This window comes from Loxodonta africana, chromosome 15 (assembly GCF_030014295.1).
Source record: "Loxodonta africana isolate mLoxAfr1 chromosome 15, mLoxAfr1.hap2, whole genome shotgun sequence".
Classification (NCBI taxonomy): domain Eukaryota; kingdom Metazoa; phylum Chordata; class Mammalia; order Proboscidea; family Elephantidae; genus Loxodonta; species Loxodonta africana.
The window spans coordinates 47,993,336-48,013,996 of record NC_087356.1 but is presented as its reverse complement, the minus strand read 5'-3'; the positions used below and the strand labels follow the sequence as shown (position 1 = coordinate 48,013,996).

The 20,661-nt window shown below is 38.5% G+C and overlaps 1 protein-coding gene across 7 annotated transcripts in view; it reads right to left on the bottom strand.

Moving 5' to 3' along the window:
* The window catches only part of ANAPC1 (anaphase promoting complex subunit 1), a 184,694-nt gene that overhangs the window by 131,963 nt on the left and 32,070 nt on the right, over nucleotides 1-20,661 (bottom strand). For all 7 annotated transcript variants that reach the window (XR_010317985.1, XM_023557036.2, XM_010597103.3 and 4 more), the window contains 5 exons: nucleotides 19,249-19,383; nucleotides 16,698-16,838; nucleotides 16,042-16,102; nucleotides 14,143-14,330; nucleotides 1,545-1,619 (listed from right to left, as the gene is read on the bottom strand). Coding sequence is in view for 6 of the 7 variants with exons in the window: in XM_023557036.2 (XP_023412804.2) it covers nucleotides 1,545-1,619; nucleotides 14,143-14,330; nucleotides 16,042-16,102; nucleotides 16,698-16,838; nucleotides 19,249-19,383 (600 nt within the window). In the remaining variant the exon portion in view is untranslated. The remainder of the gene's footprint in view (nucleotides 1-1,544; nucleotides 1,620-14,142; nucleotides 14,331-16,041; nucleotides 16,103-16,697; nucleotides 16,839-19,248; nucleotides 19,384-20,661) is intronic.

Below are 20,661 nucleotides of genomic sequence, written 5' to 3'. Positions count from 1 at the left end.
AAAGATTAAACACAGAAGAAAATATTCTTTGACGGTTACAAGGGTGGGGAGGGAGGTAGAGGGGTATTCACTAATTACATGGTAGACAAGGACTATTTTAGATGAAGGGGAAGACAACACACAATACAGGAGAGGTCAGCGCAACTGGACTAAACCAAAAGAAATGAAATTTCCTGAATACAACCAAACGCTTCAAAGGCCAGAGTAGCAGGGATGGGAGTCTGGGGGCCATGGTTTCAGGGGACATCTAGGTCAACTGGAATAACGAACTTTATTAAGAAAATGTTCTGCATCCTACTTTGGTGGTTGGCATCTGTGGTCTTAAAAGTTAGCAAGTGGCCATCTAAGATGCATCAATTGGTCTCAACGCACCTAGAGCAAAGGAGAATGAAGAACACCAAAGACGAAAGGTAAATAGGAGCCCAAGAGACAGAAAGAGCCACATAAACCAGAGACTCCATCAGCCTGAGACTAGAAGAACTAGATGGTGCCCAGCTACGACCAATGACTAACCTGACAGGGAACACAACAGAGGATCCCTGATGGAGCAGGAGAACAGTGGGATGCAGACCTCAAATTCTAGTAAAAAGACCAGACTTAACGGTCTGACTGAGACTAGCGGGACCCCGGAGGTCATGGTCCCTGGGCTGTCTATTAGCCCAAGACTGGAACCATCTCTTCAGACAGGGGTTGGACTGGACTATAAGACAAAATGATACTGGTGAGGAGTGAACTTCTTGGCTTAAGTAGACACATGAGACTACATGGGCTGCTCCTGTCTGGAGGCGAGAACAGAAGGCAGAGGGGGACAGGAGCTAGTTGAATGGACACAGGGAATACAGGGTGGAGAGGAGGAGCGTGCTGTCTCATTAGGAGGACAGCAGCTAGGAGTATATAGCAAGGTGTGTATAACTTTCTGCATCAGAGACTGATGTGATTTGTAAACTGTTACTTAAAGTACAACAAATTAAAAAAGAGCACAAAGATAAGCTTTATAGAGTGATAAAAATGTTTTATGACTTTACACAGGTGTGGGTTACATGAGTATGTATTTGTCAAAATTAAACTGTAAACTTAAGATCTGAGCATTTCATTTTAAGCAAATTATATCTTAATTAAAAATAAATTGGGGTGGGGGGCTTCTTAAGAATATACCCACAAAACCTGATACATCTGAGAATCTAAATTAAAGAAATATTGCATAAAAAGGTAAATGCTGTCACTTTAGGTAATCAACAGGCAATAAAACATCTATAAACAAAAACAGAAATTATGCAGCAATATTTATTTGTAGGCTGGTCACTCCAATGATCCAGAATTATGTTTATAGTAATTTTTAGACGATCTCTGAAAATAAAAATGAACATATGACTACTGAAAACAACAGGTTCCACCCTTGGAAATAACTGATGTTCAATATTAAAGTAAATAAAACAAAAAGTATTGGAAATATAAAGACAAACCAACATGAATACCACAAAAGTAGAAGACTAGTAAAAGTATTCACAAATTAATTTATAGTAGCAAGAAATAATAGTACTTACATCATCAGATCCAGTCTCAGAAGGCCTTGCTTTCTTGGGTGCAATGACTGGGGAAAGTGATCCTTCAAAGTCAAACTGGAAAATAATACCAAAAGAGAAGACAAAATGATATAAATTTATCACTCTCAACTGATCAACTTAAAGGGCTCAGAAATCAGTCTCACCAATTACGGAAACAAAGGAAGGCCATCAAAATCTTTTTCATTTGGAAAACAATTGCACAAATACATTTCTTGCAGGATTATTGTAAAGATTAAATGAAAAAAAATACATATAAAGGGTCTAGGACAGTGCCTGGGCATACGGATACTGTAGTGGTAGTTTCTTCTCCTCTCCTACTTTTGTGATGACACAGATTATCACACCTTTAGTAGGACAAACATCTTTGGCATATCCAAAGTATGCGAAGTCTAACAGACTCAACCCAACGTTAGCCAACTGTTAAAACCAAACAGATATTTATTTAGCATCTGTCTATAGCACAGAGCCTAATAACTAGACTATATACTCTTGCTTTCCTTGGAGTTAAGTGTGGACCTATGACAGTGTGACTATGAATGAATATATACGTTATCACTTCTAGGCCCAATGCATGAAAACTTCCACACATGCTCCTCCAGGCTCTTTTCCACTTCTACTCAATTGGAATGAAATCAACCCCAAGGCAATATCTGCAGCCTCAAGTATCCAATATCAAAGCCTCAGTCCTTGAATAACCGTGCAATCTGATCTGTTTATCTGCTAGGCACTATTATGTAAGCAAAACAGACATTTCTACTGTGTTTGAGCCACTGTATCTTTTTGAGTCTTTGTTGTAATACCTAACCTATACTAACCAATATTTAATTACATAAAAGAAATTTTCTGAAGGCTCATTCTTCGTCATCTCCCTCTGACATAACCTTTGATGCCCTGCTACCTCATGTGGGCACTGTGTTACCAACTTTATTATTGTTGCTGTTAGCTGCCATTGAGGCAACTTTGACTAATGGTGACCTTATGTGTAAGAGAATGAAAAGCTGCCCAGTCCTGTGCCATCTTCACGATCATTAGCACATTTGAGTACACTGCTGTGGCTACTGTGTCAATCCATCTCATTGAGAGTTTCTCGTTTTTGCAGACCCTCTACTTTACTAAACATTATATCCTTTTCTAGCTATTAGTCTTTCCTGCTGACATGATCAAACCAACTTAACCACTGTAACTCTATAAATGGCAATGCCTTTTCCTATGCTATCACCACCAATTAATCTTGAGACAGAACCCCCACAGTGCTGTATTCTTTACCTGGCTTCCTCCCCTACAGTATGGTATTGTAAAATCATTTCCTTTGCTGGGCTCCCCTCCTCTCAGCTTTCCATGTGAATCCTGCTTTTGCTTGAAGGTTATACATAAATCCAACTGCGCCTGCGTAGTATGATTAAGAAAGCTGCTGACGTAACTCGTATGAACTCCCTACTTGTAAACCCCTGTAAAAGTAACCGGCCTGTTTGGCAAGCAGTCTTGGCAGCAGTAAGCATCGACTGACTCCATTTCCTTGTACAATGAAATAATGGTGCCTTTTTGTTCTCCCACCTCGGTCTCTCATTTACTGGCCAATACAAGCCATGCTGAGTAAGAACCTGGGGTTTCCACCTGATAACAATCTTATTCGTTGGAAAGAAAACTGATTTCTGTATAAAACCAAACATAGATAATTGGTAAAACGGCAATTTTCATATATAAATACTACCAAGAGAAAAGTTTCCTTACGAAGTATTCAAGTAAAACACAAGCAACTCACACACACTATCAAAACCTTGTAATGAGAGTGAAATCAAAGCAACAGAATAAAATGACTGCTATGTTACCTAAAGCTCCAACTAAACTACGACACACTCACGCACACACACACACACACACACACAAAATCTAAGTCTGACAGTCAAAAAGAATGTCCCTGTCATAGTTCTGAGACTCATAAAGACCTGGAGTTATAGGCGAGAACAGCAGAAAGTGATATGGATAACTCTTTGTGACATATATGGATCTGATTTTCATTCTTTTAGCATTTCTCAGGTTGGGCAACTCGTTATACACTTTTGTGGATCCCTGCCCTTAATCTATAACCTGTATGTAAAAATATTTATCTGTTTCTTCTTGATAGTAAATTCCATGATGAAAGGAACACTCTGTCTTGCCTAGAGCGTATCTGAAAAGCCTGACATCATGCCTAGCCCACAAAAGGGGCTCAATATCTCATAAAAAAATGAATATCCCAAAAGACATGTAAAGTTAACCAAACACAACTATTCACATAATGTGAGAACCAGAAAGAAAGAAAGTGTGTGATCCTGTGCCCTGATTTAGCACATCAGCAAATTTCTTTTGGCCAAAGAAATGCCAAAAATACTGTAACTAGTTACTGGCAGAAGCTTTTTACACACTGCTCTCTACCCAATTATATAAATGAAACCAAAATGGATAAATGAAGAAAAAGCAAAATGAAAACCATTTGCCAATGAAGATAATTTCATCCTGAGCTTTGACTATGAGGACAAAATATGGCAAAAGTTTAACTATGAATGCCAAAGCTACGTTGATCTCAAGAACTGATTTCCTTGTTTTGTCCTTTAAGACCATCATGCTGTAGGCAGCCATCTAAGATACCCCGCTGGACTCACTACATCTGAAGCAAGGGCAAATGAGGAAAACCAAAGACACGAGGGAAAGATTAGTACAAAGGACTAATGGGCCACAACTACCACAGCCTCCACCAGACTTAGTCCAGCACAACTAGATGGTACCCACCTACCACCACCAACTGCTCTGACATGGGATCAAAGTAGAGTGTCTAGGACAGAGCTGGAGAAAAATGTAGAACAAAATTCTGACTCACAAAAAAGACCAGACTTATTGGCCTGACAGAGACTAGAAAAACCCTGAGAATACGGCCCCCAGACACCCTTTTAGAAGTCACTCCCGAGGTTCAACCTTCAGCCAAAGATTAGACAGACCCATAAAACAAAATGAGACTAAAGGGACACACCAGCCCAGGGGCAAGGAGTAGAAGGCAGGAGGGGATAGGAAAGCTGGTTATAGGGAAGGGAAAATTGTTGACATGTCGTGGGGTTGGTAACTAATGTCACAAAACAATATGTGTACTAATTGTTTAATGAGAAGCTATTTTGTTCTGTAAACTTTCATCTAAAGTACAATTTTAAAAAAGGCTATCATGTAATACATAAGTTAGAGAGCCATGCCCTTCTTTACAAAAGAAAAAATGGTGGGTGCTCAGTTATCCCTACAACATAGAAACAAGAGGCGGCCACCAGTTCTCTGCTAGACTGGGGCACAATGATCAACCAGTTTCCCAGGACAGCAAGACATAAAAACAATAAAAAGCTCAAGTGGGCTTACTCATGTTGTAGAAATTCTCAGTTTATATAAGGCTCAATCTACTCATATTTAATAAAGAATGGAAAATTTGGGATGAGATGGCTCCCACACAATTGTTTAGAATAAGAAAATTGTCCCCATCTTTCCAGTAAGGCTTTTCTCCAGGATTTTACAGACGGCAACTCCTTCATATGCCATGACAGAAACAAACTCTTAAAAATAATCTCACTCAGATGGAAAAAAAATGAATGCTTAGTATCCATCTATACCAGGTACTGCTACAGATCCTAGAGAGAAAGTAGGGAACAAAATTAACAAAAATCTCTCCCGATAGAATTTATATTCCAATATAAATATACCATATATTTTAAAATATAATATAGCATATACCTTAATATATGCTATATTATATTTACACCATACCATATAAATATAATATTCCACATATTTTATAATATACCAACACAAATACAACATACCAATATAAATACACCGTATGTTTATGTATTTTATGAGGGGGGACTCACAAAATAAATAAGTAAAATATATTGTATATTATATTTAATTACTAGGTGTTACAGAGAAAAACAAAGCACAGAAAGGGTATAAAAAATATGGAACAAGCTGTGAGAATCAACAAGGCATATGAAGAATGGCCTGAGTAGTAGAGGAGGGGCAGGGGCAGGTCAGGTCTGGGGGAAGGCATCTTCTATAGAGGCAACAAGTCCAAAGACCCTGAGGCAGGAATATGCCTGGTGTGCTCAAGGAACAGCATGGACGCCAGTGTGGGTGGGACAATGTAGGCAAGGCAGGGATGAGTAAGAGATAAGATCAGAGATGTAAGAGAGGACTGGGTCACATGGTGTCTTGCAGGCCTTTGGCTTTTACTATGAGAGAGATGGAAAACCACTAGAGGAGTCTAAGCAGAAGAGTGACATGATCTGACTTTATCTGACAGGATTACTTTGGATGCTGGACTAAAATGAGACTAAAACATGGGCAAAAGACATGAAATGAAATGGAAGTCAAATAAAAGAACTATAAATTAACAATAAAAATTTTTTAAAATCATTCCCATTTACTTATACAGATATAAGACACAATTTCTCAATAGGTTGGTAAAGGTTTCCCACACCAGAAATAATCAATGTGGTGAAACTGGCACTTTTAAACAATGGTAGAGGTAGTATGAATTGAACAGCCCTTTTGAACATTATCTGACCCAGTAATGTTGCTTCTGAGGTTTAATTCTTGGGAAATGACTACAGATGTGGTTAAAGACCTGTGTGTAAAAGGATAACCACAAAAACCAGTGCCGTCGAGTCGATTTCGACTCATAGCGACCCTACAGGACAGCAATTATTCATAATAAGAAAAAAGACTGACACAATGATGTCTAAATATTAGGCACTGGTTACTTATGATAATACCACATGATAGCCTACCACACAAAGAATAAAAACAGGGGGTGTTTTGAAGAGCTTTTAATGATATGGGACATTTTCACTGATACCATCTTTATCTAAAAGGCAACACACCAAGGAGATAGAGCCAACATGGCACCTTAGACGCATCATGCCATTCCTCTCCAGCAAACACTTGAAAAACTAAGTAAAACAGATACAAACATCAATCCTGAAACCCTGAGCATCAAATGAAAGGATAAAAAATGAGACCCAACACCAAATGGAAGACAAAACTGACAGAAAGAAGAGAAATACAGAGTGGAGGTTCCCTGTCTGCTAATGATACAGTATCACCATATTGGAACATAGCCAGAAACAACCCCAGACAGGGATTACGGGGAGGCAACTTCATGGAGCTCCCAACTGGAGAAAGAGATACAGGTAACAAGAGAAACACACTTCAACACTGCTCACCCTTACGGCAACAACCCCTCGAGCCTGGCAGCCTCAACCACCATGGCCCACAATAAAAGCCACCCCAAGCCCAGGCCCACTTCATCTCCTCAGGCCACATGGCTTTTCTTCTCTCTTTTTGTCCTTTTCTTTCTCCCTCCCACCTAACCCCATATGTCACCTACCCCACTTCCTACTGACTCCTGCTGCACAGTTATCTTTTCTCTCTCTTTGTTTTCTCCCTCCCACGCCACCACTGCAGTTAGAGAGCCACAAGCGCCTTGGCTAGCTGCCACAGGTCCGCCTCACCTCCACCTACCTTCTCCCGCCTTGCAGCCATTTTTTTTCTCTTTCTTCCTCTTCTTTGTCCCTCCACTAGCCCCATACACCACCTCCCTTCCCTTCCCACCGGCCTCTGGGTCCACTGAGCCTGACTTACTAGCCCCCACCACGCCACCCTTTTTTTCTTTTCTTCCTGTCCTTTCTCCCTCCCACCTAGCCCATATGCCAACTCCCTGCTCCCCGCCGGCCACCGGTGTGCCACTATGGCTAGAGAGCCACCGACTTACTGGGCCACTGCCCAAGGTCTGCCCTGCCCCCACGTGCCAGCCCCTGCTACACTGCCATTTTTTTCTTTGCGTTTTCTGTTTCTTTCTTTCATGGCTTTCTCCCTGCAACCTAGCCCTGTACATCACCTCCCTCCCCCGACTCCACCCCATCCCCTAGGTCTACCCCATTCCATGTGCTGGCTTCCAACACTCCACCTTTTCTTTCTCCTACTCTCTTTTCTTTTCATTCTCTCTCCCAACTAGATCCTTACACCACGTTTCCCCATTTCCCACCAGCCCCAGCATCACCACTGGTGCTCAGGCTCACCACACTCTGGGCCTCCCATCCCACACTCGACCAACTGCAGAAGGGTAGGAAGCAAGCCCGTCCACTCCCTGTCCAACACCCCAACCCATCTGGGGAGGGGCTGTGAATGCTCCCACTCCACTGGACAAACATAATGAGGCAGACAGCACTGATCCAGTCTGCCCTCAGCCACCATGCCAAACCAGTGTACAGCGAAGAGAGTTCACACTGCCTGCTGCTTCCCTGCTCACTCAGAGAAGACGGTGAGAGCTATCTTGCCCAGAGATGATCTAGCAGCAAAGCACACCCAGCCCATCCACCCTGACATATCAAAACAAAAAAGCAGGACAAAACAAATGAACATACAATCAGTAAGTAAAGAATACCTGGATGTCTCAGAAACAGCAATGTCAAAACATATTAAAAAGCAGGACAAGATGGTTTCAACAAGTGACCAAAATAAACAATCAGATAACTTTCCAGTAGAAAAAGAGGCAAAAGAACTGCCTATTATGGAATTCAAAAGACCAATATTTAGGGGTCTCCAAGAGATGAGAAAAGAGATCAAGGAAAACGCTGACAAAATCAAGGGGGGAAAAAAGACCGTATCACGGAAAACACTGACAAAACCAACAAAAACATAGCTAAAAGCAAGGAAAACACAGACAAAGCAATAGAAGAGTTCAGGAAAATAATACAAGAACAAAACGTCAAAAAAAAAAATTCATACAAAAACAGCAACTAGAAATAAAAAAGAAAAACAACAAAACTTCAGAAATGGAGACCTCAATAAAGACTTTAGGAGCATATCTGAAACAATGGAAGGCAGAATCAGCGAAATTGAAGACAAATACATGGACGCCACTTTGAGGAAAAATCAGAGAAAAGAATGAAGAAAGACAAAGAAAACTTAACAATCATGTAGGACACAACCAAGAGAAAAATCTGCATATGATCAGAGTCCCAGAACAGGGTAAGAAAATGGAAAACACAGAGAAGACTGTTGGAGAACTGCTGGCAGAAAACTTCCCAAATATAATGAAAGACAAAATACTGACCAACCAAGAAGCTCAACAAACCCCATATAAGGCAGAACCCAAAAGAAAATCACCAAGACATGTCAAAACCAAAGACAAAGAATCCCAAGAGCAGCTTGAGAAGAACAAAAAGTCATTTACAAAGGGGAAGCAGTAAGACCAAGCTCTGATTACTTGGCAGAAACTATGTGGGTAAGAAGGCAATACCAAAAAACACCAAACCTGTTGCCGACAAGTAGATTCCAACTCGTAGTGACCCTATAGGACCCTACAGAACTACCCCATAGTGTTTCCAAGGAACGGCTGATGAATCCCAACTGCCAACCTTTGGCTAGCAGCCAAACTCTTAACCACTGTGCCACCACGGCTCCAAGAAGGCAATGCCATGATAGAGATAAAACCTTGAAAGAAAAAAACTGCCAACCAAGAACAATATGTCCTGCAAAATTCTTTGTAAAATACGATGACAAAAATTAGGATATTGCCAGATAAACAGAAATTATGGGAATTTGTAAAAATCAAACCAAACATACAAGAAATACTAAACGGAGTCCTTGGTTAGAGAAACAACAACCTCAAGCAACGACCTGAGTCTGGGGCACAGGAGAGCATAAACAGATACCAACCTAGGTAAAGAACTCTCAATAATAAAACAAAGCTAAAAAACTTAAAACAAGGAACCAGATACAACAATCTGTAAATGACACCAATGTCAAAACAATAAAAGGGAAATAAAGAGTGTAGTTATAAAACTTACAAATGGAAAGGAAGTCAAGGCAGTATCAAGTAATAAAAACTGGTTCAAACTAACGAACATAAGGGTAAATTTCAATAAAGCCAAAAAGAAAGTTAATAAAGCTATTCATCAAAATAAACATAAAAGCTCAGTAAACATACAATCTATAATAATGAGAAGAAAATAAAAAAAAAGGAACTCAGCACGATAAAGTAAGAGAAACAAAACGTCAGCACCACAAAAAAAAAAAAAGAATATGACAGCAGTAAACTTGTATCTATCAATAATCACACTGAATATAAATGGTTAAAATGCACCCATAAAGAAACAGAGTGGCAGAATGGATTAAAAAAACACGACCCACCAAAAGCCTGTCTACAAGAAACACACTCAGACACAAAGAGATAAGTATTTTAAAAATCAAAGGATGGAAAAAAACATCAAGGGAATAGTACCCAAAAGAGAGTAGGAATGACCATACTAATCTCAGGTAGAACAGACTTCAAGGCAAAACCAATCATAAAAGTCAAAGAAGGACATTAGATAATGATTAAAGGATATTATATAATGATTAAAAGAACAATGTGCCACAAAGACATAACCTTAATAAATATCTAGGCACCCAACAACAGCGCTCCAAAATACATAAAACCAACCCTAACGGCACTGAAAAGAGTAATAGACAGTTCCACATAATAGTAGAAGACTTCGACACACCACTCTCAGTAAAGGACTCAACATCTAGAAAGAAACTCAACAAAGATACAGCAGATACAAAGGTCAAAATCAACCAGCTTGACTTCATACACATATAAAGAACACTCTACCCAACAGCAACAAAGTATACATTCTTTTCCAGCACACAGGGAATATTCTCCAGAAGATACCACATTTTAGGCCACGAAGCAACCCTCAACAAAAAACATCAAAATAATAGAAACCATTCCCTCTGATCACAACATCATAAAAGTAGAAATCAATAACAGAAAGAGCAAGTAAAAAATAATAATACGTGGAAACTGAATAACATTTTGCTTAAAAACAACTGGGTAACAGAAGAACTCCAAGAGGAAATCAAAAATTGTTAGAATCAAATGAGAATTAAAATACATCATACCAAAACCTTTGGGATGCAGCAAAGACAGCACTCAGAGATCAATTTATAACAATAAATGCACACATCAAAAAAGAAAAATGGGCAAAAATCAAAACGTAAGCCCTATAACTCAAACAAAAAAAGAGCAAAAGAGGTCCACAGGTACCAAGAAAGAAAGTAATAAAGATTGGAGCAGAAATAAATAAATGATATACAGAACAGAAAAACAATACAGTGAACAAGACCAAAAGTTGGCTCTTTGAAAACATCAACAAAATCAACAAACCACTGGCCAAATTGACAAAAGAAAAACAGGAGAGGAAGCAAATAGTCCAAATAAGAAATGACACAGGGAACATTACAATAGGCCTAACTGAAATAAAAGGGATCATAACAGAAGACTATGAAAAACTGTACTCCAACAAATTTGAGAACCTAGAGGAAATGGACAAATTTCTAGAAACACACTACCTACTGAAACTAACACAAACTGAGATAGAAAATCTGAACAGACCAATAAAAAAAGAGACTGAAGAGGTTAAAAAAAAAAAAAAAAAAAAACTCCTAATAACAAAAAAAAACCCTGGCCCAGATGGCTTCACTGGAGAATTCCTACCAAACATTCAGGGAAGAGCTCACACTGGTACTACTCACACTATTTCAGTGCATAGAAAAGGAAGGAATACTCCCAAATACATTCCATGGACCGAGCATAACCCTGATACCAAAGGCAAAGACACCACAAAAAAAGAAAATTACAGACCAATATCTCTCATGAATATAGATGCAAAAATACTCAACAAAATTCTAACCAATAGAATTCAGCATCATATCAAAAAAAATAATACACGACAACCAACTGGGATTCATACCAGGTATGCAAGGATGGTTCAACACTAGAAAATCAATCAACATAATCCACCACATAAACAGAACAAAAGAATCACACGGTCATCTCAATTGACACGGAAAAGGCATTTAATAAAGTACAACATACATTCCTGATAAAAACTCAGACAGCACTATACTGAGAGAAATAAGTCAATCACAAGAGAACAAATGTTGTATGAGACTATTATCGTAAAAACTCAAGAAAAGGTTTACACACAAAAAAACTATCTTTGATGGTTACTAGGTAGGGGAGGTAAGTGGAGGGGAAATCACTAACTAGATAGTAGATAAGAGTTAACTTTGGTGAAGGGAAAGACAACACACAACATGGATGAAGGCAGCACAACTTGACCAAGGCAAAGTCATAGAAGCTTTCTACACAATCTGAACACCTTGAGAGACCAAGTCACTGGGGCTGAGGACCATGGTCTCAGGGAACATCTAGCTCAACTGGCATAACATAGTTCATAAAGAAAACATTCTATACCCTATTGGTGAGTAGTGTCTGGGGTCTTAAAAGCTTTTGAGTAGCCAGCTAAGATACATGTATAGATTCCATCCCATCCAGAGTAAAGGATAATGAAGGAAACCAAAGACAATGATATCAGTCCAAAGGACTAATGGACCACATGAACCACAGCTTCCACCAGCCTGAGCCCAGAACTAGATGGTGCCTGGCTACCACCACCGACCACTCTGACAGGGATCACAACCGACGGTCTTGGATAGAGTGGGAGAAAAATGTAGAACAAAATTCAAATTCACACACACACAAAAAAAGACCACACTTTCACACGACAACTAAGAGCCCAAGAGACAGAAAGGGCCACATAAACCGGAGACCTACATCATCCTGAGACCAGCAGAACTAGTTGGTGACCGGCCACAACTGATGACTGCCCTGACAGGGAGCACAAGAGAGAACCCCTGAGGGAGCAGGAGATCAGTGGGATGCAGACCCCAAATTCTCATAAAAAGACCATACTTAATGGTCTGACTGAGACTAGAGGAATCCCGGCGGTCATGGTCCCCAAACCTTCTGTTGGCACAGGACAGGAACCATCCCCGAAGACAACTCATCAGACATGAAAGGGACTGGACAGTGGGTAGGAGAGAGATGCTGATGAAGAGTGAGCTAATTATATCAGATGGACACTTGAGACTGTGTTGGCATCTCCTGTCTGGAGGGGCGATGGGAGGATAGAGAGAGTTGGAAGCTGGCAAAATTGTCACGAAAGGAGAGACTGGAAGGGCTGACTCATTACGGGGAGAGCAAGTGGGAGTACGGAGTAAGATGTACATAAACTTATATGTGACAGTCTGACTTGATTTGTAAACGTTCACTTGAAGCTCAATAAAAGTTAAAAAAAAAAAAAAGACCACACTTACTGGAGGAACCCCCGAGAATATGGCCTGCTGGACACCCTGCTAACTCAGAACTGAAGCCACTCCCAAGGTCCATCTTTCAGCCAAAGATTAGACAGGTGTATAAAACAAACAATAATGCACATGAAGAACGTACTTTTTAGTTCAATCAAGTATACGAGAACAAATGGGCAGCACCTGCCCAAAAGCAAAGATGAAAAGGTAGGAAGGGACAGGAATACCGGTGGAAATGAGGAGAGTGCTATCACCTTGGAGGGATCGCAATTAATGTCACAAGGCAATTTGTGTATAAAATTTTGAATGAGAAACTAATTCACGCTGTAAATTTTCACTTGAAGTACGATAAAAAAAAAATTTAAACTTGTTTGACAAAATAAAAGTAATTATTCCAAAAAATAAAAATAAAAAGGGCAACACACAAAAATGTTTAGAGTAGTCATTTGTGAGTGGTATAACTATTTTTTTCTTTTTAATTCTCCCGTTTTCCAAATTTTCCTCAGTAAGCATATATAGTTTATAATAAAGACACAAAAAAAATTTTTTTAACATTGAATTTCTTAACTCAAGGCTAAAATGCATACATAGGTATAGCTGTGTTACCTGGACAGTGCTAAGTATGTGCTAGAGTGATTTCTTCAGAGTGACCCAAGCAAGAGCTAAAAAAAAGAAATCACCTATACTGAAGACACTGCCTTGATTTTATAAATAACCTAATAAGGGTCAGTATGAAGTTCTGTGAAGGTGGGAGACCAGGGATGCAATCTTATACCATTAACAGAGTAGATACTTAGGCTACAGCACTTTAAATCCCCCCCAAATTAAATCAACCTCCTCATATGCCAAACAATAAGTGTGTAAAAACACAGGCTTCGGGAAAGAACATTAAGCCATGTGTCAGAAGACACAGTCTAGGCCCAGTTCTATTAGTAATCAGTCTGTGATTCTGGGTAAATCACAAGTCTATGATCTGTCACCTAGTTTCTTCACCAATAAAACCTAACTCTGTAGTCATGTTACAAAGATAAAACGAGAAAAAGTCTAACGTGCTTTACTACAGTATAAAGATTCAATAGTTAAAATTTAGTAGTAAGCTGTCATTATTAAATATTAGGTAATATTTGATTTATAATACATAGATATAATAAGCCTTAGTATTATTCTATTATTGTGAATAAGGTATATCTATTACTAAATTAAGGAAACCTGGTAGAGAAGTGGTTAAGCACTCTGCTGCTAACCGAAAGGTCGCTGGTTCAAACCCACCAGAGATTAAAGTGATCTGAATGTTACAATACCAATTATGTAAAGATTATACTGATAGCAGAATAACTCAGGAAGAAGAACAAATGAAGGTACTCACATTTCGGGTCCATGCTAAGCGGTCTGTGTTATAACCCATCATGTTCATTAGACAAGTCACAAATAAATTCCACTCTGAGTTATAACTGGGTCCTCCTGGAGCGCTGTGGACATTGTACCACTTGACAAGCATCTGAACTGCTATTTCTTTTGGCAGGATAAACTTAATTGCTTGCAAACACGTTTGTACTATCAAAAGAAAAAATGAATTTTAGTATGCTTCCTGTCCATGCATTTCTTTTCCCCTTGCAATAAGAAAGTTAAGAGTTCGGCTGCTAACCAAAAGGTTGGCAATCCTCAACTACCCAGCTGCTCCTTGGAAACCCTACGGGGCAGTTTTACTCAGTCCTCCATGGTCTCTATGAGTCAGCAATGGGTTTTATGGGTTTACTATATAAATGCCAACTAGGAAAAGAAAAGTGTCATTAAAGAACCAGTGGGATACAAACATTACCTAGCCAATCGTACGAAACTTAAACCAACTACTGAATTCAACAGGGCTATAAGAGCTGCTTTCCTATGTGACTGTACTTTCAATCAATAATTCTGAATCAGAAATAAGGTGATCAAATAGCTCAGTTTACCTGAGACAACCCTCATTTACACCTACTGCCCCAGCAATTATTTATAGCTCCTCCTTTCACTCTCGAAAATGTCCTAGTTTAGACAATTAAAGGTCATTCCAATAAAAACACAATTTCTACATGAATAAATTAATCTGAAATATTGCTTAAATGCTTCAGTAAATGTTTAATATTTAACATATTCATCCACTAATAGGAATGACTCAGGACCATCGGTATGAACTCTTACGACTGCACTGTCATACAGTGACAGCCTCAGGGTAGGGAGGGCTACTGCTGTCAAGAGGCCTTGGTTTGCCGTTAGTAGTAAATGGTCACAAACGGCAGTGGTTTCGTATTCTTGTCGTTCTCTTCAGTTTTTTTTTTTTTCCCCAATGTCACTGTGACCAGGGCCATCCTCAGTAGCATATCCCTTTTCTCATCAAATTGCTATGTGTGCACACACATGGCAAAGGCTAGACTCAAACAGAAATAAATGCTATAAAACCAAATAACCAAGTTTGTTACAGTTAAATCAAAATAAGTATAAGTTAGATGTTCATGAGGGTCTGAGGATCCCTTTATGGGAAAAGTACATACACTCAAGTACATAAACAGTGTGACTTCTATTTCGCTGTAAAGAACAAGACCTTACATTACTTTTGTTTCATTCGTTATTTGTTTTAATATATTTTGTTAGGCTTATAATACTCCTAGATACTTGGTCTTGAGATTACTGGCTAAATAACTTTTTTAAAAGTGTGGTATCTCTATACCAACTGAGAATATCATTCATTACACCAATGGAAGAAAGTTCTTAAAATAAAATCATTCTAGTCTACTTTACAAAATTCCAGAAATCGCACAATCTGCCAATGCCTTGTTTTGGCAGTTAAATTTTGAAACTAATAGATGCCATAAATTTTCTTTTCTTACACAGGCATTCTTTTCTTAACTTATATTTTTTGGAAATCCCTTTTAATTCTGCAGTTCCTTTTTTACAATTCCATGTTCAGAAATATTCACCACCTAGTATTTTATAAACTGTATTTAAGTAATAATTCAAGCAGACTCCAGTCTTTATTAAAATACCTCTGTTTGTATTCTGACTATAATACTATAATTTCTGCCACCACAGCCTTGGAGGAAACTTGGAGGGGATACCAGACTGCATCCCTGGTTCCTTACAACTTCTCTGCATAGTGAAAATCTCGATCCTAAGTCTTCAAAACAGCAAATTTTTAAAACCCCAACTACTAATATATAGCAGCAATTACTCCAAATCTTTTAAATCAAACTGAGAACACACAGAAGTGAAGTCTGAATCTCAATCGTACCTAATTCAGAGGTGGCAATTTCAGGAATAGCAATCCTAACCATGGAGCCATTACTCAGTTCCTAATGAAGTGAACGGAAACAAACAGGGATAAGTAAATAGCATTTCTGCATTCTAAGTCTTTAAGTATCTTAACCATCGCTGATGATTTACAAGACTCTTTAGCAAAATTAAATAAAATAAATGAAAAACAGTATTCTTCCAACAGAACTGAACATTTCCAAATTTAAAAAAACTATAATTGTGCTTATTTAAAAAATATTTTCCAAATTTTTTGTTTAAAGAAAAGTGCTCAGATTTTATACAGACACTAAGGGTAATGAGCATAAATAACAGGCAGCTTCTTTTTTGCTGGCAATTTTCTTTTTAATTATTGTAAGATGGTTTACTTTTAACGAAGGGACAAAAATCCCATCAACATACAATTTAATTCGTTTAACAAGCTTTTGTTTTTGACCAACTTAACAGTATAGTAAACTTTAGAAATCTTTAGCAGAGTTACTTTAAGGTTATTTAAAGTAAAAGAGTACAACGACACAAGAGATTTAACAAATCATGAGGAATGTTTGATTTCATTTTTCAGATAATTCTGTTGAAAATGACAGTCATATTTCCTGGAAAGCTACTTAAGATCTTTAAAAAAAAACACACACTTACTAAAGTTACTCTGTTATGGACAGGGTCCCTTACAGAATGAATGTAAGTTCCAAGCTGCTGGAAAGTACAATCTTCATTATAGAGAGAATCATGAAGCTTTGAGGAATCCCTTAGTTCTGGAACTGGAGACAACAGAACAACCTGAAGAAAGTCATAAATACAGCACAAATATTTTTTGAGAAATTATTTTTAAAACTATTTCTTTTTTGCATACAGTATAACAACTCTATGTAATGATTTAAAATTTGTGTATGGGTGACTTCTGATCCAGCTATAATAAAACAGCTTGCAGCAGACCCAGGTTCTCACAGAAAACTCGGAAAGTTGGATAAACCACCAAAACATCTGATCAATGGCACTAGAAATCTGTAGAGGCCAACTCAAACTTGAGGTGCCAAGATCTAAGAGAAAATGGAACCACAGGTAAGTGGGCCACTATTCTTATATTGCTTTTCCCACTCTGGGCATTTGTAAGTCTTAGTATGGGAGGCAGTATACGGACAGGCTGACAATGTGCAAGGAAGGCCATGGCTAAGAGGAAGAGAAGCCAGCAGCACTTTTGTCAATCTCACAAGGCTAGAGACGTAAACTATAATGTGAGCCAACCAATGCAGACATGACTGAGGAGCTAAGACCTCAGAGAGAAAGAAGAGCAATGAGAAAGCAAAACAATGACATTTAGTGGTATTTCCCCTGTAGACAAGTGTTTATTCTCAAAATACAAGAACACTTCTTTGTTCAACTGTAGATACGCAAACAAAAATTTTAAATGATTTTTGTTACTAATTACACGTAGATGCTTCCACTTTTAAAGCCCCAGTAATAATCACTGACCCTTTTGTATTCATATCGTCCCACTCACAGGACTTCTCTAAGTGAATATCCTGTCTACACTAAGAGTCAGTCACACTAAGATTTATTTGCTATGTTTCAGCTTCTACTTCAAGAGCTGCCAGAAACAATTCAGCTCAGAGAAGTGGGAAAGCCATCAGCCAGTGTGACAGAGAATAGTCTCCCTATAATCTCAAGGCTTGCGTAAAGACCCTCACTAACCATTCCTGAGTTTCTGGAATTCTAAGAAACTTGGGAACCATTTTTCATCGTAAAAGACATTCTTTCAAATCACTCAAAACTCTCTGATGCTTCTTCAGCACCCCTTTTGAAAGTTTTCAAATGTCCTGGCTTGAAAGTGAAAAGCCCACTTACTGAACATGCTAAAAAAGAAAGAAAGAAAACAAGGGCCCAGACATTCTCCAATACAATTGTCAGCATTAACCTTCATTTTGAACTGTCCCCTGAACATCTGCACTCAGATGTCCCCCAGGGACAGACCTGCTCCTTCTCTAGGCTTCCTAACGTGGTAAGTATGGGTGTCCACCAGGTCACTCTGGAAGCTCTGAGTCTTACTCCACATCATGTCTTCCCAGCCCAAGTGACAAACTCTGCCATCTCCACCTCTCCAGGGCCTCTCACATCACTCTCCTCATTTCCACATATGCTGCCTTTGCTCACACCTTCTTAAAACCACTTATACTGACACAAACAACTGCACTTGAAGTCTAACTGATCTCCCTGCCTTCAATCCCAAGATAAATCTTCCTAAAACATAGATACTAATACTCATTACTGCACCCTCAATATTCTGTAGTGCCCTGGCAATTGTATTCAGCATAAAAACTTCCTTTTCATCTTTTCTTCCTTTAACAGCACTTTAATTCTATCTCTTATTATTAACTCTATCTCCTTAGATAAGTAATCTCTATGTACCTGAATTTCATAACAGTATCGTCCCAATAAAGTTTTCCTAACATGTAAAGAGCACTTAGAACAATGCCTACCACGTAGAAAATGCTCAAAAAACAGTTATTGTTATTATTACTACCCCTCCCTCTGCTCTGCACACCTAAAAGACTATTGGTACTTTCTTAAGTGTTTACTCAGTCGACAGATTCACTGGGTCCTTAACAAGTGCACTAGGGAGTGGAAAGAGTGATATGCATAAAAAATATTCTGCACTCTCCTGTCTTCCTGTCTATGCCTGTGTGATTCCTTTTTGCCCCCCATCTCCCTTTCTACCTACAAATATCCTGCTTACCCTCAAGGTCCAAAACAAGTTAGCCATGCCTCTCGAAGATGACGCTTTAGTTCTGCCCCATCATCCCATTAGGATGTGTCTTGCCCTCATTTAATCTACTATGGTACTTTTTATTCCTCATTCAGAGGTCTTAACCGTTGACTTTAAATTATAATTTCTTCTGCAGACGGTACATCTATCCTACTCAAGGAAATTGTGAGATTTCTATATGGAAGAGAATATATCATTTTCATCCTGTGTAGCCCTTTTAAAAAGTGCCTCACACATTGCCAGAGAGCTCAATAGATGTTTACTCAATCATTTGTGTTAGAAGACATTTCCCCTCAGAAGTATTAGCTAGATTTCCAATTTTGTCACTTTTGAAACAGAAAAAAAAAAGTTAATCACAGAAAGAACTAATATATGACAAAACTTAAAATGATATTAATTTTTAACAACATGTAATCCATTTCTTACCTCCTCCATGGATCCCAGTAGCTTACTAAGAGGCTTAGGAGTACTAATACTGTCAAGTGGAGTACTGGGCCGAGGCATCGTATTGGACATTGACAAGGAAGGAGCTGGCAGTCCAGGAATAAAAACCTTTCCCACCTTTGAGCAATAAAGAAAAGTGGAAAAGTAATACTGGTTTTAATATATCATATCCTTAAATAAAAGTGCTAACGCATGTAAGCACGTATTTCTTTTGATATTTTAAAGTTTATGCCAGGATGTACAAGTGAATCAGAACACATTGAACGCCCACTGTACTAGAATATTTCAGTAGAAGAATACTGTCTCATGAGAAAATACTTAAAATATCTAGGATACAATGCAAATTTACGCATCATATCATGAGACACAAAAAAAAGTTGAAAATGAATGAGAAAAACAAATCCATTGAAGCCAATAGGAAAATGGCACAAATGTTGGAAACTGATACAAATGAAAACAGAAAATCAATAGAGAAAAATCGATGATACCAAAAGCTGAATTACTGAAAAGAGCAATTAAATTGGTAGACCACTAGCAATGCTGACGATGAAAAAAAGGAAAAAAAATTACCAGTAAAAAGAAAAAAGGAGAGAATGTCACTGCATGACACCACAGACACGTAAAAAGATAACAGGAGAATACGACGAGTCTACATCCATAAAATTTGACAATTTAGACGAAATAGAATGATTTCTTAAAAAAAACGAGAGGCTACCAAAACTGACCAAAGATGAAACAGGTACTTTTAAAGAAACTGAATTTAAAGTTAAAAACCTTCCAAAAAGAAAATCTGCCTGCATAGATGATTTCACCGGAGAATTCTAACAAACATTTAAAGGAAAAATAAAAGACTTCTACACAATCTCGAGTTTATCAGAGAACGTTACCCTAATGCCAAAACCAAAGACGGCACAACAAAAGAAACCTAAACTAACATACTCTATTAATACAAATCAAAAACTCTCAACAAAATATTACCAAGTGAAATTCTGCAATATATTGAAAGATAATACATCATAACCAACTCTATCAATATTATCTATCATATTAAGAAAAAAAACGATCATACCAAACAATACAGAAAAAGTATTTCACAAAATACAACACCAATTCTTGATTAAAACAAAAAAAAGGGAGGAGGAGCCAAGATGGCAGAATAGACAGAGGCTTCCAGTAAGACCTGAAAAGACAAGTGAAACGAGTATATCTATGACAAGCTAGAAGCCCTGAGCATCAAAGGCAAGCTTAAAAAACGAACTGAGGGGTGAGGGAGAAGAGGACATTCAGAAGCGGAGAAGAGTTACTGGACCTGAATTGTGGGGAGCCCACAGGCACCATTCCTGGGAGCGGCGGCAGCAGGCTGGCGCTAGCGTTCGGCTGCAGTTTCCTCAGGGA